Source organism: Onychomys torridus, chromosome 8 (genome assembly GCF_903995425.1).
Source record: "Onychomys torridus chromosome 8, mOncTor1.1, whole genome shotgun sequence".
Classification (NCBI taxonomy): Eukaryota; Metazoa; Chordata; class Mammalia; order Rodentia; family Cricetidae; genus Onychomys; species Onychomys torridus.
In genome coordinates, this window is record NC_050450.1 from 68644700 (window position 1) to 68662113 (window position 17414).

Sequence of the window (17414 nt, forward strand, 5' to 3'; positions counted from 1 at the left end):
CACAGTAACAAAAAAACGACTAGGCATGATGGTGCACGCCTTTAATCCCAGCACTCGGGAGGCAGAGGCAGGAGGATCTCTGTGAGTTTGGGGCCAGCCTGGGCTACAGAGTGAGTTCCAGGACAGGCTCCAAAGCTACAGAGAGAAACCCTGTTTCAAAAAACCAAACAAACAAACAAACAAACAAACAAAACAGCCAGGTTCATGCCTTTGAACCCAGCACTTGGGAAGCAGAGGCATTTGGATCTTTGTGAGTTCAAGGCCAGCCTAGTCTACAGAGTGAGTTCCAGGACAGCCAGGACTGTAACACAGAGAAACCTTGTCTCAAAAATCAAAAACAAACAAACAAGTGTAATACTCATTATTTTAAGCTATTAAATTTGGGGGTAATTTGTGACAGATAAGCACATATGCAGTAGAAAACTAATACATGTTTAAGAAAGACACGTCTCATCTCATCCATCATTCAATTTCACTATGGAAGACCCTTTGCCAGCCATAAAGTAGGCCATCAATAAGAAAGAAGCATGATGCTATCATACTCCGTGTTCTCTCTCCACCTCTCTAATGGTGATCAGCACACACATCTGAACTTGCTCAAACCTGTTCTTCTGCCATTAAACAGTGTAGCACATGTGGGTCTTTGAACTAAGCTTGTGTTGACCTGTATCACATGCACTGGATTTCCCTGTGCATGTCCACCAGTTCTTGGAATTACTGTCAGAGATATGTAATACTGAATTTTTTGAAATGTCATTATTCTGTCCCAGCTAGCTAAGAAACCAGTCTGGCTCTCCGGGATTTCCTGTTCCTGGTTTGATCAGGCCTCACTGCAGCCTGAGATGGACCAGTTAGCTGCACTCTGAGAAGACTGGCGAGGAGGAGGGAGCTCATCTTTTCCCTAGAGTAGGAGGGCAGCTGAGAGCATTCAGAGATTTTGAGATGAAGCTGTTACCATGGGAATGTTTCCCTATCTTTTCCCTTAATGATGGGTCGAAATAATGAACAGTACAGCTCTCAGAATTCTAGAAATAGGCAGAATAAGAAAAGGAAAAGGAAAGCTGGAAGAACAAATGCCTAAAAAAAGGATTGCTTGGTTCAATCAAAACTCTGCACTAGTTGCATTCTAGGAGGATGTGAGGCGTTCACAGGCCAGCAATTTTCCCCAAGGTCAAGTTTTCCACGAGGCTATAGTTGTCCAGTCCTGAAAGGGCGAGGAGACTCTGAGGTACTTTTAGTAAAGAGCAGAGTTGGTCTATCCTTTCAGGCTTTGCAGAGAGCTGAGGTGGGAACTGGGGACAGAGGACTGGAAACCTAATAAATTCAGATGCTTCTAAATCCTCTCCATTTAGCTTTGTACAGGGGCCAAGTTTATGGTCATTGCATGCCCAGGACCTCAGACCATCCCAGGCCAGGCTGGTGCACATTCTTGTCTTTCAAACTCAGAGCATCCTAAGTTGCATCTTCCCACAAAGGCTCTCAACTAAGAGCCTGTCCCTCTGCCCACTGCTTGGTGCACTGCAGCGGCCCTCCCTGGAAACTGTTAGCTGAACTCCTTTTCTCTAGGACACACGACTTCAAATAATCCTTCTGCAAAACTGACCATCTCCTTTAGTTGATATTTTACCTGTCTGCCATAATCCCACACCCTCTTTCCAAGGACTTGTTGCTTTTCTTTCTTTTCACAGTCTTTGTTCTTATGAGACAAGGTCTCATTATGTAGCCCTGGTTGGTCTGGAATATGTAGATCAGGGTCTCTTTATGTATAATATATAAACATATATTTCGAGGCAGGGTCTTATCATGTAGCTCTGGCTAGCTAGCCTGGAACTTGTGTAGGCCAGCTCTCTCTTAATTCTTTCTCACTGATTGCTAGCCAAGCAGAGCTTCTCACTGGGCCTGGACATAGACATAGTCACTCTCCCTTTCCAAATGTGAATCCTAAATGTGGCTGCACTCTGATGGCAATGGAAGGTGATGTTCTGTCTACACCTGGCTGGCAACAGAGCTGTCCTCCAGTGTATTTCAGCTGCCACTTATAGCTAACAGCTGAGCACTGCTCTCATGCTGTTTGAGATAAACACCTATCCTGTTCCAAGCACATTATCATGCAGTTATTACTCTCCAAATCAGCGGCTGCTTTGACAGATTTCAATTTCAATTCTTACACAAGCCTAGCTGGGGGCAGTTCTTTCAGTGAGAAGGGAACTGACCTCAGCGAGCTTCTGGAGCGAGGCGGCCGCGGCGGCGCAAAGTTAGCCCGGCGCCCCGGGACGAGCGCCGCAGCCTGGGCCATGGGTGAGCACCCCAGCCCCGGCCCCGCAGTGGCCGCTTGCGCCGAGGCGGAGCGCATCGAGGAGCTGGAGCCCGAGGCCGAGGAGCGGCTGCCCGCCGCGCCAGAAGACGTGAGTGCCCCCTCCCGTGTCCCTCAAACTTTCTGGGGGGCGCCACGCCGGGAGCCGCCGCGGCTTCAGCTCCCTACCCCGGGGCAACTTGGAGGCTTCAAGGTTATGTCACTGGAGCGTCCGGGATGAGCTAGGGGCCCCGTGCGTGGGAGGGCTGGGTCTCCCCAAATGAACCGGCGCGCATCCCACCCCCGCTCGGGTTCCCGCGGCTTCCCTGCGGGACACAGCTCTGGCCGCTGCGCCGCCAGGAACCTGTCGGCCGCCGAGCCCCCTCCCAGCTGCTGGTGCAGTGCCCGGGACACGGCGTTTTCCTGCAGAGGCGGCCGCGTCACCGTAGAGACTCCCCCTCCCCTCCCTTCGGCGACCTGCGGACTCTGCAAGCCGGGGGAAGGAACCGGCGCCCCAGGCTCTGGACAGCGCAGACCAATCTGGAGACCCCTTCTCGGCTCCCAGATTAGCTCCCGCCCGGCATCTGCCTTGTTGCGAACACTGATTGAAATTCAAACTGGCCTTAGTCTCTGAACCCTGCGAAAGCTCGGAGAGCCAGAACGCTGGGACGGAACGCTCCCAGCAGGGGGCTCAGGAGTCCTAGACCACGTCGGTGTCAGGAATGGTCCCCAGGGCAGGCTAGGGAGGGGCTACCCCAGAGGGCTTCCCTGCCATCTGCCGCTCAAATCTCTTGTCCGGCTGGCTGTCCTGGGAGGCGAGGTAGGGTCTGACACTAGGAAGCCTGGGCACTTGAGTTGTTAAAACTACTCCCTCCCAGCACCCTGCTTCTGACCCGTCCCTCCCTCGGGGTGAAATTAAGCCTGGAACCCCAACCTACGAAACCACAGCCAGCAAATGTGAGTGGACCGGGAGTCTAACATCTCTCTCGCTTGCGTGGTCAAGCCTGTCACTTTCTCCTGGCCCTAACTCCCGAGAGGGTCTTACGTACTCAGTACTCACACTCAGTCTTGGAAGCATATTGGGGAGTACCCAACCAGCCAACCAACCCCCCTCCCCAAATCAAGCAGGCAACACTAATGCTGAAGCAAGGGTTAAGTCTCCAGCGGGCAGGGTCTGAGAACACTTGGACTCTGGGCGTTGATGTGGTCACAGAAGTTATCAGAAACCCTGAGACGTAGTTGGGAATCGTCCTTGTTCTCATGCCCGCATCTGACTGTCCCACCCCAGAAACACTCTGTTTCCAACCCTGCCTCTTTGCTCGTCTGGGGAATTTTCGGGGTTCTTCAGGTGGGCCTCTGAGCCTGGTTCTGGGCACCAGCTGGGAGGTGATGTCGGAAACCTCAGGGGGTCTGCAGAAACCTTGGTGATAAGTGCCTTTCTTTCTCTTCTTCCTCTCCTGCATGGCCTCCCTCTCTACCAGCCCTGGAAAGTCCTGTTTGAAAAGGTATGTGAGCAGTTAAATCCCTCCCTTCCTCCCAGTCCTGCCTGAAACCGGTCTCAGTCTCCTTGCCTGCTTGCGTGGGCTTCCCTAGCTCTTTGCTCCTGAGGGGGTGACGTGCTGTGGAGGCGTGGCTTAGGTCTAGGGCGGAGCCACACTGTGCTCCGGGTCTCAGAGACAGCAAGCTGTAGGCTCCCTAGAGAGAATCCTTTTTCTCCCTCCAAATTCTCCTTGCACCGTGGCTGGGCTTACACCACTTAGGAATTGAACAACATGTACTAAAGTTTTCTATATGCAAGTGTGTTGTCGTAAGAGGCTGGGGAGGTGGGGAAGGCGCTGAAGAGAACCTTCCGCCTCCCTTTCTGCTCCTGTTATAAAAAATGTTTGGCCCCCATAACATAAAGTCTCTGTCATCCTTGGAGAGAAGGATTTGTTCATAAAATGGGCTCTTTTGAAGGCCGATCTTGTGCCCTCTTCTGTAGTGGGGATGGGCCAATGCTGGGCGGTTTACAAATGAAAAGCAGTATGTGATTATTTGCTGTATAGGGGTGAGGAGTGGAGCTGGAAGTACCAATTGTTGGGTTTGAATCTGGATGGACATTTGGCCTTCACTGGGGAAATAGTTCTTTTTTGCTTGGTACTCGGGGACTATTGGGTATTTCCTTTGCATGCTTGTACCAAAGAAAAGATAGGCAGGGGTTCCAGTGTGGGTGGATACCGAACACTTGAGTCCCAGCCGAGAGTAACTGTGCCGTGAAGTTTGTGCGACTGTAAGAGATCTGCTTGTGTAAGCCAGGTGTGGTGGCACACACCTGTGAAGTCTTCATTTGGGAGAGACTGGACAGTCAGGAGTTCAAGGTCATCCCTGGCTCTAGAGCTACTTTGAGTCTAGCCTAGGTTAGTGAGTGGGGAGGGAGGTATGAAAAGGCGTCTTGATCCAGACCTCTGTTGTAGGTGGGAAAGTTTTCACAAGCTCCTGTTTGTTTCTGAACATGTGTGGATTGCATGTGCACCGTGTATGTGCAGTGCCTTTCGAGGCCAGAAGAGAGCATGGGATCCGCTGGGGCTGGAGTGACTGATGCTTTGAGCTGCCATGGGGTGCTGGAAACTGAACCTGGGTCCTCTAGAAGAGCAGCCATCTCCTGCTCCCTCCCCCACTTTAAAGCCAGGCTGTTGTAGGATCCAGGTGATACCTGGATGCTGTAACTGTGGGAGGGGTGGTGTGGGATACAGGGCTGAGGGAACACAGACAAGCAGCTTGTGTTAGCCAGTTCTCCATTGTCAGTATATAAAGAGAAGAGATATATTTGGCCTATGATTTTGGATATTCTGGGTTTTTTTTGTGGGGGGGGGTGTTTGTTTATTTTTTGTGACAGGAGACAAGGTTTCTCTGTTTAGCCCCAGCTGTTCCAGAAGTTAATCTGTAGACTGGCCTTGAACTCAGAGACCCGCCTGCCTCTGCCTCCTGAGTGCTGGGATTAAAGGTGTGTGCACCAATGCCTGGGTGATTGTGGATATTCTTACCTGTGATTGGATGGTCCCTGCAAGGAGGCAGACCAAAGCAGAAGTATGTGGTGGGGTGAAAGCCACTGGCCTCATGACCGTGGGGCAAAGAGAGGGAAGAGACTGAATCCCACACCCTACTTCCAGACATCCCCAGTCACCTAAAGGCTCCTTACTAGACCCAATAGCTCCAAGCTGGAGATCAAAGCTTTAACTCGTGTCACTTTGAAGGTGACAATGAGGTTGGAAAGGAAAGATATGGTGATAGGAGAATAGGAAGCTATTAATAGACCCAAGTAGCTGAGGGAACCACATCCCCAACTGAGATTCTGAAGTTAAAGGGAGGGAGAAAAGTGGGGGGGGGGGTTCAGGTTGGCAAAAACCAACAGCTTTAGTGACAGCCAAGTTTAATGTGGGGACCTAGCCAAATGCAATTACCCCATGGGACCGAACATGTAGGCTTATGGTGGAAAGAGCCTGGGTGAGGATCTTGGGGAATATAATCCTTGATGCCTGGCTCCCAGCATGAGGGCCACCTACTCTCCCTCTGGTCCCTAGGAATATCCCAGCTGCTGCCCTGACATCTCAAGGCAGGAGGGAACCATGGTGCTGCCACTGTTACTCTTCCTTCTCGGCTGCCAGCCCTTCACACCTCCTGCCAGATTTAGAATGAGAACCTAGAACACAGTGTATCATGCTTTTTTTCCCTCTGTGTCTTTCACATTTGACTAATTTCCTTTGCCAGTTTCTATGTGTGTGTTTACATTTTCAAACAAACCATTTGGGTGAATGGAAGAGAACTTCCAGAGGAAAGCGTGTGCAGCTGGAGAGCAGTTCCAAGCAGAGGGTGTGTGGCAGGCACTCAGTATCAGCCATCAGTCTGTAAAATCCCACTGGAGGCAAGTCCTGGGCATCTTGTAGTGCATCCCCCCCCCCCACTTGCTTCTGGAGAGGCCCACTCAGAAATCCTCCTAGGCTGGGGATGTAGCTCAATGGGAGAGTGCTTGCCTAGCATGCACAAGGCCGTGGGCTAAATTCTCAGCATTGCAGAAAGAAAAATAAATAAATAAATAAATAAAAGGAAAACCAATCAGTCATTCTGGCAGACAAAATGAATTCTAGGAAAGCAGCCACTAGGTCTTACTCTGAGCCATTTTTCTCTTACAGTAAGTTCTGATTTCTTTGTTTCTTCTTTCTTTTTTTTAATGTTTTTTTTTTTTTTTTAGACAGTTTCTTTGTAACAGCTCTGCCTGTCCTGGATCTCACTTTGTAGACCATTTTTCTTCTTAAGATTTTATTTTATGCACTTGGTTGTTTCGCCTACATATGTGCCTGTGCACTATGTGTGTGCAGTGCCCATAGAGTCCAGAAGAGGGTGGTAGATCCACTGGAACTGGAGTTGCAGACAGTTGTGTGCTGCTATGTGTTGCTGGGAATTGAACCCGGGTCCTCTATAAGAGCAGGCAGTGCTCTTAACCGCTGAGCCATCTCTCTAGCTAGATTCCTCCTGTCCATCACTCATAAGACATCCGAAGCCTCATCCTGCCTGGGGCTCTTTTATGTCTTAGAGTCACTGCTTCAGAGCATGGCTTGGGCTCTCTTCCATGTTCAGCCCTTATGCACTCGCTGCCCTGATCTTTTGACCCTTTCCCAGCAGGGCTAAAGGACGAGCAGGTGTGAAGCTCCTTCAGTAGACACATGGCCTCAGACACATGTCAGGTTGTCTTCAGATCAGGTTGTCTTTCCTGCCCCTTCCCCTGAGTCTGACTAGAAGTAGGATTTGGCCATTGGTTAACTTGGTGACCACTGGAAAGAAAGTTTGGCTGGAGATGACGGGTAGGTTCCCCAGCATTTCCTACAGAGGTAGATAACCTTGGTAGGCTGACTAGTTAGTGAGTTGGTGAGTTAGTGAGACATGGCACTTGTCAGTCCCTGCAAGCCCATGTAATCCATGAATTGACCTCCCGGAGATTGTTAGTGGAGTTGTTATGGACAGAGCCTGGGCCTTGACAACCCTAACGAGTTGGACTTGACCACTCACCCTCCATAGGTCATGTAAACAGACATACTTACAATAAGGAGCTGAGAAGGAAGGTTTATTCAATGTGGCCACCTTGGGGAGATGGACCCTCAGAGTCCATCTTCTGTGCATAGATATGACATTTGTGTTTCAGTATCCATAGCAGCAAGAAATATGCATAACCAAACCATCATGGTCAAGGTGTGGTCCCACCCGTCACCGAGCCATCTTTATCTTACTCCATTCTCTCCTGCAAAGTGGTGTGGCTAGTTGTAAGAACTGTGTCTTAGCTAGGATTTCTATTGCTATGAAGAGACACCATGACCATGGCAACTCTTATAAAAAAGCATTTAATTGGGCCTGGCTTACAGTTTCAGAGGTTTAGTCCATTATCATCATGGCAGGGAGCATGGCAGCACACAGGCAGACATGGTGCTGGAGAGGTAGCTGGGAGTTCTACATCTGGATCTGCAGGCAACAGGAAGAGAGAAAGAGAGACACTGGGCCTGGCTTGAGAATTTGAAACCTCAAAGCCCATCCCCAGTGATACACTTCCTCCAACAAGGCTACACCTCCTAATAGTGCCTCTCCCTGGTGACCAAATATTCAAATATATGAGCCTCTGGGGGCCAATCTTATTCAAACCACCACAGATTTTCATAAGTTCCTTCTCTCACTGGCACCAGGCCTCAGCCTTCTCCTCCTCCCAGAATGCACTCCTGGAGAAATTCCATCTTATTGGGAACTGACCTAGTTAGGGTTAATATTGCTGTGATGAAACACCATGACTAAAAACAACCTGGGGAGTGATAGATAATTACATGTTCACAGGGTTGGGCTTGCCCGGCGGACCGCCTAACTATTTCCGGTTCAGAATAGCCATCTCCGGGTCAGACATCTCGCGGACCGGGACTCTGTGGCTTTACGTGGTTGCGTAAAGCGCGCGTGTGCACAGCCATGTAATCTACGTGCATTCGTGGAGTACCCACAGGAGTCCCTGAACGCATGCGCGGCCCAACCTTTAAAAAGCCGGTGCCATCTTGCATGAGTCTCTCTGTCTCTCTCTCCCCCCACATGTGTTTCACACAGGCCTGTCACCTCTATCCTCTTTAATAAAACTCTTCTGTGGTCTTGTCATGTTCGGGACATGTTCCTAGCGCCAGATAAATACTAACAGGGAGGAAAGAGTTTACTTGGCTTACCCTTCTACATCACCGTTCATCACTGATGTGAGTCAGGACAGGAATTCAAGCAGAGCAGAAAGCTAGAGGCAGGAGCTGATGCAGAAGCCATGGAGGAATGCTGCTTACTGGCTTGTTCCCTGTGGCTTGCTCAACCTGTTGTGGGTTTTTTGTTTGTTTTGGTTTTGGTTTTGGTTTTGGTTTTAGAATTCAGGACCTGTCCCATGGGTGGCCCCACCCACAATGTGCTGGGCCCTCCCCCTTGAGTCATTAATTAAGAAAATGCCCTACAGGCTTGCCCAGAGTCCAATCTTTTGGAGGCTTTTTTTTTTTTTCCTTCAGTTGAGGCTCCCTTCTCTGATGACTTTAGCTGGTATCAGGATGACATAAAACTAGCCAGTATAGGAAATATTGTTTCAGTAGATATCTAAAGGAAGGGGTACAAAGTTCTCTTTAGAATAGCTTCATTCCTGACGGGATAGTTACAAAAGTCAGGAGCCTGGAGCCTCGGAGCAGGGCATGTCTTCTTTTCCCTTCCTGGGTCAGGGGGACACCAGTGGTCATCTGTTTCCAGGTATTGGAGGCAGAATTGACTCAACTCTTAAATGCCACATGGTTCTTTAATATGCAGGGAAGCCTTGCCCAGCATGAAGCTGACTAGACGCTAAGGGTGAGAAGCCAGCATGTTAGCCTTCTGTGGCTACCTTTCAAGTAGATGGCCAAGATGCCTTCTGGGGATTGGTGGTGAGGAGATCAGGTGACCCTAGTCTTTTGGAAGCTTTTCTGTTCCATGGTCATGGAGCTACAACAGGTCTTGTCCCTACTACTCCTTCTCATATAAAGACCACAGGGAGGAAACGAGGCCATCAACTTGTCTACCTCAAGTTCTGTGTGTTCACTTCCTACTTGAAACTCTCCATAAGGGAACTGTCTTTTCATTGGTGGTGGTGGGGTGGTGTAGGGGGATCTTGATGGGTTTTTCCTAACTCTTTAAACAGGTTTTTAAGTTACTGGGCCAAGGAGATAGCTCAGCAGGTAAAGGCATTTGTGTTCAAGACTAACGACCTGAATTCAATTCTTGGGACCCACGGGGTCAAAGGGAAGAACTGACTCTCAAAAATTGTATGCACTGTTCCATGCCTGTCCACAAAGAGTACATGTGATAAAGTCAGCACAGGGCTGGGAGTGTAATTGAGAGGCAGAGTGTTGCATAGCATGTGTGAAGTCTTGGGTTCAAGTCCCTTATGTTGTGAACAAAATAATAGTAATAATAATAACTGTAAGGGCTCTGTGTGTTGTTATAATGCTATATCATGGCAAAAATGTCGTATTTTTTAATTGCTAAAGCATTTGGACATTTCTTTCACAATTCCTTCGATGGTTTCAGATCTGAGACAGTTTCTGTCTCTCCCCAAGTCTCTTAATCAATCCACTCTTCTGTATTTTACTGGAGTTACAGATAGGTACTTAAGAGATACCGTGTGGGTATTGAGAATCAAATTTGGGCCCTCTGGAAGAGCAGTGATTGCTTTTAACTGTTGAGTTAGCTCTCAGCCCTAAAAGTCACTGTATTTTCAGAAGTTGAGTTTAAAAGTTTTTATCTATCTATCTATCTATCTATCTATCTATCTATCTATCTATCTATCTATCTATTTATTTGTGGGGGGCATGCACATACCACAGTGTATTTGTGGAGGTCAGAGGACATCTTGTAGGAATTGGTTTTCCATTCATTGGGTTCTGGGGATTGGACTCAGCTTGTCAGGCTTGGTGGCACGTGCTTTTACCAACTGAGTGAACTACTTCCTAGGTCCCCCCAAACCACTTCTGAGCCAAAAGGAATTTAAAGCTTTTTTTCTCCCAGTGTCCCTGGAACCTGCGGGTCTTCTCTTGGCTGGACCCAGACTCTGACCTCATTTGTAATTTTCCTGCTAGCTGGCTGCAGGTGTGGGGGTGGTCATGGTGCTTTGGTAGCTGAAAGGAAGCTCAGATGAGACGAAACTGCTGAGTGGATTATGGAAGAGCCACAGAGAAAAATGCCTTCCCCAGAGACAGTCACATTGGTCATGGCCTGGAACACACGATTAACCAGCAGAGCAGGGATCTCAGAGAACAACAAAACTATGGTTTAACTGGAGCTCACCCTCTGCATCTGGACTCCTTACCAAGTAGACTCCAGCACCACATCCCTACCCTACTCCAACTCCAGTGACCTGGTAGGTCATGAATCTATTAACTCTTGGATCCCTGACCATTCACAAAAACGCATTCAGCAGTTGAGCAGTAGAGCCAATAGAGCCTAGCGTACGTACTGTCTAGTGTGTGATGGATCCACAGACGTTTGAATGAGTGGCAGGTCAAACCACAGCCCTGGGGGTTAGAAACATGGCTCAGTTGTTACTGTTCTTTAGAAAAACAAAGTGAAACTATAGCCCTGTGTGCATTATTTGGGGCTAAGGTATCCTCTCCACAAGTAGACCCCGATCATGTCCCACCCTCTCCTGCCCCATCAGTGGCCATAGGTTATTAGACAGTCAATGGAAGTGTCTTGTATAGTGTGTTCATTTTGCAAGTGAGGAAAGAAGGTCACTTGGTGTGGTGGTGTCTGAGCTCCTGTGTGCTTGCCACCAGGTACTGCAAACGCCTTTGTTGAGTGGTACCAGGCAAGGTGATGGAGACAGGTGGAGAGATGACACCGCACTAGCCTGGCAACAGTGGGCAAGCCCGGCCACAGACTTTTCCTGGAAACCAGAGAATAGTAGCTGAGTGAGCATTATTGGGAGGGTGGGTGGAGTGTGCACCGCTCTTGGCATAGACAGCAGGAAGCACCAAGTAAATATTGTTTGTTATTGGCATGTAATGAGGTTAGTCCTGTTTCTCAGATGGGTATGGACATGTAGTACAGGGCTTGAATCAAAGTGTCCAGATTCCTAGTCCAGCTAGGCTGCCTTCCTAGGATGGAAGTGGAATAGCACATCACTGCTGAACTTTCTGGAAAGGGTCTGTGGACAAGGCTGTCTGGTATATGTTGATGCCCAAGCACTGTCTGCTCACCTGGCTTGTCTGTGTGCTACAGGGTGAAAAGTGAAGGGTCAGGACAAGGTGTATGGCCACCATGTGGGCTGGGCCAGGCCTCCTCTCTTCCTACCTGACACTTCTTACTGGCCCTTCTGCTGGTGCGTAGCGATACTGGGCCCAAGGTACTGTCTTGTTATTGGAATGGAGTCAATGTGTCTAGAGCTGTAAACAGACATAATCCCAAACCTCTTTTTTTTTTTTTTTTTTTTTGGTTTTTCGAGACAGGGTTTCTCTGTAGCTTTGGAGCCTGTCCTGGACTAGCTCTGTAGACCAGGCTGGCCTCGAACTCACAGAGATCCACCTGCCTCTGCCTCCTGAGTGCTGGAATTACAGGCATGTGCCACTATTGCCCAGCGTATCCCAAACCTCTTTTGGATATTTTTGTTTGAAAATTAGTCTCTACGTGTCCCCCCCCCCCCATCTCCTTTTGAGATAAGGTCTTGCTATATAGCTCCTGCTAGCTCCACACTTAATAGGCTTCAGCCTCCTGAGTGCCCGGATTACAGGAATGTGCCAGACCCCTCCCCACCCCCTGATTTTTCTTTGGAAGCAAGCGTAGGTCTGTGTTGGTAAAATTCCTTTGAGAGAATGAACCTAAGTGTCTATTGTGTGTGCGCATGTCTGTAATCTCCTCTCACTTCAGTTTCTCAGCAAACTGAGAGGTAAGGCTGCTGTGTTCTTTCTTGGTATTGTTTCAAGACAGTGTCTTACTTTGTATCCCTGGCTGGCCTGGAACTCTGTATAGACCAGGCTGGCTTTGAACTAACAATGATCCACCTGCCTCTGCTTCTCTCTCCCAAGTGCTGGGGTTGAAGGTGTGTGCCACCACGCCTGACTCTGGGTCCTCTTTATAGGGGAGGAAACTACGGATGGAGGGGACAGGGCTTCCCCAGAGCTATGGAACAAATTGGGAGCCTCTGCAGTGGGTCTGTTTGTCTGCAAGGCTTCTGGGTGGCTTCTGCAACCGGACAGGAAGGAGGTAAAAGGGACTGTTCAAGGCTCTTCATTCCGTCTGCCTGCTTCTGTTCTGCCCCCCACCTCCCTCCTGCTCCTGGACTGTTCAGGGGACTAGATGGATTCTGGGGGTGCAGGGAGCGAGATTTGGGCAGAAGAGAAAGGGCAGGGCAGATGTCAGAACCCTCCTGATCTCACCAACTGCTGCCACTCCCGTCTGCTGCTCCCTGGAGGCTTCTGGATCTATGGCTATGACTCAGCTTTGGTCCCTGGGTAGCCCTGACAAGCTGGACCAGATGAGTCAGTCCATATATTCCCGACCCCCTGGGATATTGCCTCTGAGTCACAGTCCCCATTTGTCCCCTCAGAGCCTGTGACATGGCCAAGCAAGAGGAGGGGGAGCTGTCCATGAACCCGGAAGCTTTGGGGTGGTGCTGAAGAAGTGGGGTCTTCTGGGGCAGGCTGACACGTGGAGAGGGCCAGAGTCTGGTAGAAGGTGACGGCTCTCACCATCAGTGCTCTCTGCTCACACTTGCCCACATTCTGGGGGCTGTTGGCAGGGTAAATGGTTTTCTGGAAATGCTGTTTGTCCAGCTACTCAGCCTGGATTCAGGCTGGGGTTCTCTGCTTGGGGAAGCCTGTTCTGCCTCCCTGCTAGCCTCAGCTATGGGGATTTGGCTCTGCAACCTTATGAAGAGAGAGGAAGGGTGGTGAGGAGCCTGGCATCTGGATTGGTGCCTGATGAGGCCTAGCTACCTGCAGGGGTAACAAAGAGAGGAAAGGGTTGGGCTCCTCATGGCTCCACGTGGACAGGCTGGAGGGCAGGAAGGTCAGAACTTGGCCTTAGGACCAGGTCCCTTCCACTCTGACTGAGGTTTGGGGTCTGGGGAGAAGCATCCCTTGCTCATCCTGGAGCAGGTCAGGTGGGACATTTCTGAGGGCTTCAGTTTCTCTGTCTGTTAAATGGGACTAGTCACACTTAATTGTGTTCTGAGAGTCGGCGTTTTGAAGAATTAGAGGGAGAAGGTCATGGGAAGGACAAGGGGTGGGTTCTCTCTCTCTCTCTCTCTCTCTCTCTCTCTCTCTGGCTAGATTAGCATCCTCATTTGCAAGGAAAATGTGGAAGAGAAAGCCCCCACTCTCCCATCACTGGCCTCCTGACCTTGCCAGCTGCAGCCTGGACTTTTTAATTTATGGGGCTGTAAATGTCTATGAATGGGCCAGAGTTCCCTGGTGGGCTGTGGCATGCTGGGTGGGGACAGCTCTGTTGAGCCAGAAACTCCCCAATAGCCTCATTAATTTCCTCTGCTTCGAGGCCTGGGAATGAAACAAGGAGCCACAGATGGGGGATATCCCACCCCCACCCCAGGGAGGGCAGCTGTCTGCATCTTACCCTGTCCCAGGACACATGCCCTGTGGCCATTTCCTTGTGAGCAGACAGGAGACATTGGGGATGAAGATGGGAACTTACCCAGATCCCAGGTTCCCATGTTCCAGGCCTGAGAGGTGTTCCCAGGATGGCAGCTAGCTTGTTGGCTCCAGATGTTGCCTTTGGGATCATGTTGAGGACTTCTGTTCATGAGCCCCTATAGATGTCAGAGGAGAGGGTCTTCCCAGGAGCCAGACTTGTGATTGTCCCAGAAATGTAGTCTGTGCAAGTCACAAATGCATAATAGATAGGAACTAGACTTGTCCCCATCTCTCCTGATTTGAGAAGCCTGGGGCAGCTTTCTGGCCCACAGGGAGAGCTGGGCTGCTGTCCTGGGTGCTGAGCAGGCAAACCCTTTGCTCTGGCAGGGTTTGTCCCTGAGAGCTCAGCTCTGTGGCCCCATGAGGCCAATCGCTGACTTTTCAGCCTCTCTTGGGACCTGGTATCCCTAGTCAACCTTCTAGCTGGGACTGGATCCCACAGACTTCCAGTATCAGCTGCCTGAGAGACCGTGACGTTCAAGAACTGGAGGCAGAGGGGCTGTCTGGGTTTCATGAAGGGAAACAGGGTTGTACTGTAGACTTGTGGTTGTTCCTAAAGGTTCCACACAGTGTAATTGCCAAAAAATAAATGCTGTGGTCAAGTAAGGTCCAGTTAGGAAAATGTGGGGCTGAACCAAGCCAAACAGGCTTTTCCACAGCTGGGTCGGGCAGAGCCCTCCTGTGGGTACTTGGATCATGCCCTTCTGTGAGGGCTTTCTAACTGTGGCAAAGAAAATAGGGTTTTGTTTGATTTTTCACTTGTGTTCCCCCCCACCCCCCATCATCATCACCTTCACAGCCCTCCACCATCATCATCACCTTCACAGCCCTCCCCCCCCACCATCATCATCATCATCATCATCACCTTCACAGCCCTCCCCCCCACCATCATCATCATCACCTTCACAGCCCTCCACCACCACCACCATCATCATCATCATCATCACCTTCACAGCCCTCCACCCCACCACCATCATCATCATCACCTTCACAGCCCTCCACCACCATCATCACCTTCCCCGCCCTCCACCACCATCATCATCACCTTCCACGCCCTCCGCCCCCGAGAAGGGACTGATGTTCCTATTCTCAGAACTCACTGTACTCTCATGGACCACCTTGGGTCCAGGGTCTCAGAAACACACATTGGGAAGATCCTGTGCCAGGGGTTATATTTTGCACAACTGAACGGGGCTGAGGAAAGCAAAGGAAGGCAAGGCCAGGGCCACATAGCCTCCTGGAGGAACCTCAAATGATTTCCCTCTTGGCCACTCGCTCACTCTTTAACCTTGAGCTATTCTCTCTTGCTATTTTTAGTCTCTGCTTTCTTAACCATCCATATAATGAGGGTGATGCCTGGGCCACAGTGATCCTTAGCAAACATGTGAGATGGAGGGGTGGATGGGTGGTTAGGAGGACGGGCCAGTCTTCGGAACTCTTTAGCCACCGTATCCCAGTGGTTGGAGGGAGCCCAGGCTCTCTGTTCTGCCTGAGAATGAATTTATCTAAATGAATTACAATCTGTTCAGACTTGAGCAGCTCGGCCCTTGGTGCCTTGGCTTCCCACTCTACCCTAGAAGTGGTTTTCGCAATAGTAAATACTGTGTAGATTCTTGTAAGGTATAAAGAGAAGGAAGGAAGGCCATGTGATTTTTCAGCCAAGTTGGGACACCTTAGAGCAGAGGAGGCGCAGTGAGTCAGTCGTGTTTGGAGAATAGGTGTGTACCAGTATGGCCCCAGAGAAACCAGTGTGGATGGTGAGCTGAGGGTTCATTGAAGTTAGTACCCGATGCTTAGCAGACATCCCGCCTACATCAGCTCCTTGTATTATGTTGTTCAACTGGGAAGGAGACAGGAGGCTAGGACAAACAGGCTCAGAGTAGAGCTGCTTGGCACAAGGAGGGGCCTTGAAGTCTACTCTGTATGCCTCTGATTCTCAGCCCTCAAAGCCCCTAGCATTCTGCAGTGCCCTTTGCAAGCCACTGAGGTTCCTTCCAGAAACTTGAGGATTTTGTTCTTCTTTTGAGATTTTTTTTATTATTATTATTTTTTTTGAGGCAGTGGTCTTCTGTAGCCCAAGCTGGCTTCAATTTGATATATAGCAGAGGGTGACATTGAACTCCTGATCTTCCTGCCTATCTTTCAAGAGGTCTCCATCATTATACCTGGCTTCCCTTCCAGCTATCTGGACCCAGATTTATGAGTCCCTAACCTTCTAAATTGCTAAATGGGTCCAGTACCACCTCACTGCCCATTTACTCTTCTTCGATGGTCCTGGGACTCAGAATAGAAGGTCAGCTGCCCCCAAAGGCTTAATGGGCGATGACTTTCTCTACCCTATCCTTGCCTCTATATCCAGAGATGGATATGGCCACTTCCATCCCCACAAGAAGGCAAAGCTCCTACCAATTCTCTAATGGGGAAACTGAGGCATTGTAGTTGAACTGCCTCCCCCCTGCCCTAGCACAGCAGCTGGGAGTGAGCTCCCACCTAAACACAGGGAGAATTTGGTGGATCATTTCCCCAGATTAAATGAGCTAAGTGGTCCAGGAACCAGCACAAGCTGGGAGATGAGAGATGGGAGTGTGTGTGTGTGTGTGTGTGTGTGTGTGTGTGTGTGTGTGTCCTCAGACTGGAAAGAGCAGCCACCTACAGGATTAGCAGTTGATGAGCAGGGCACTGGTGGGATTAAAAGTCCCCTTGGAACCTCTAGAAGCTCTTTTCAAGGCTGTGGAGGGAGGGCAAGATTGTGGGAGGGCTGTCTAGCCTCTCTGGTCAGCCTCCTGTGCTTGGGTTGAATGCAGCCCCTACACACACACACACACACACACACACACACACACACACACACACACAGAGCGGGTCTCTTTGAGTTCAGACCAGCTACAGAGCGAGATCCCGGACAGGCACCAAAACTACACAGAGAAACCCTGTCTCAAAAAACCAAAATAAATAAATAAATTTTAAAAAGTTAAGGAAGCTGTGTTTAGAGGATTTGTTCTGCCCTCCCCTCTCCACTTCCCACCAAAGTAGCACCAGACTCCTAGTGTGACCTCTCTCCCTATAGGATAGGCCTATAGGGCAGCTGGCAGGGAGACAGACCAAGGAGACAGACCCCCATTTGAATAAAGTGATGAGAATAGCCCCAGGTTGACATTAGCCCATTGCACAGATGGGCCAATCAAGGCAGAGCTGTGTAAAGACAGGAGTGTGATTTTTGCCTTGCTCTCTGCCATCTTGCTTAAGGGATACAGTCTCAGTCAGAAGTCCTCAGCTTCCTTCTGAGTGGTGGGACCTTTCTCTTCTGACTTCCCTGCCACCCTGCCCCTGGCTCCTTTTGTCTCCTCCTGTCTCTTTTGACCTACACCCCACTGGGTGCCCTGTGCCCACTGCCAGCTCTGCTCTTGCCTCGTTGT

At 49.9% G+C, this 17414-nt stretch overlaps 1 protein-coding gene across 2 annotated transcripts in view; it reads left to right on the forward strand.

The window, feature by feature from the left end:
* Nucleotides 1–2221: 2221 nt before the first annotated feature.
* The window catches only part of Rhbdl3 (rhomboid like 3), a 52223-nt gene continuing 37030 nt past the window's right edge, over nt 2222–17414 (forward strand). Inside the window, exons 1-2 of one of the 2 annotated variants that reach the window (XM_036195760.1) lie at nt 2222–2405; nt 3775–3798. In XM_036195760.1, coding sequence (XP_036051653.1) covers nt 2295–2405; nt 3775–3798 — 135 coding nt within the window. In that variant the 5' untranslated portion in view covers nt 2222–2294. The remainder of the gene's footprint in view (nt 2406–3774; nt 3799–17414) is intronic. The other variant, XM_036195761.1, reaches the window with a different exon arrangement.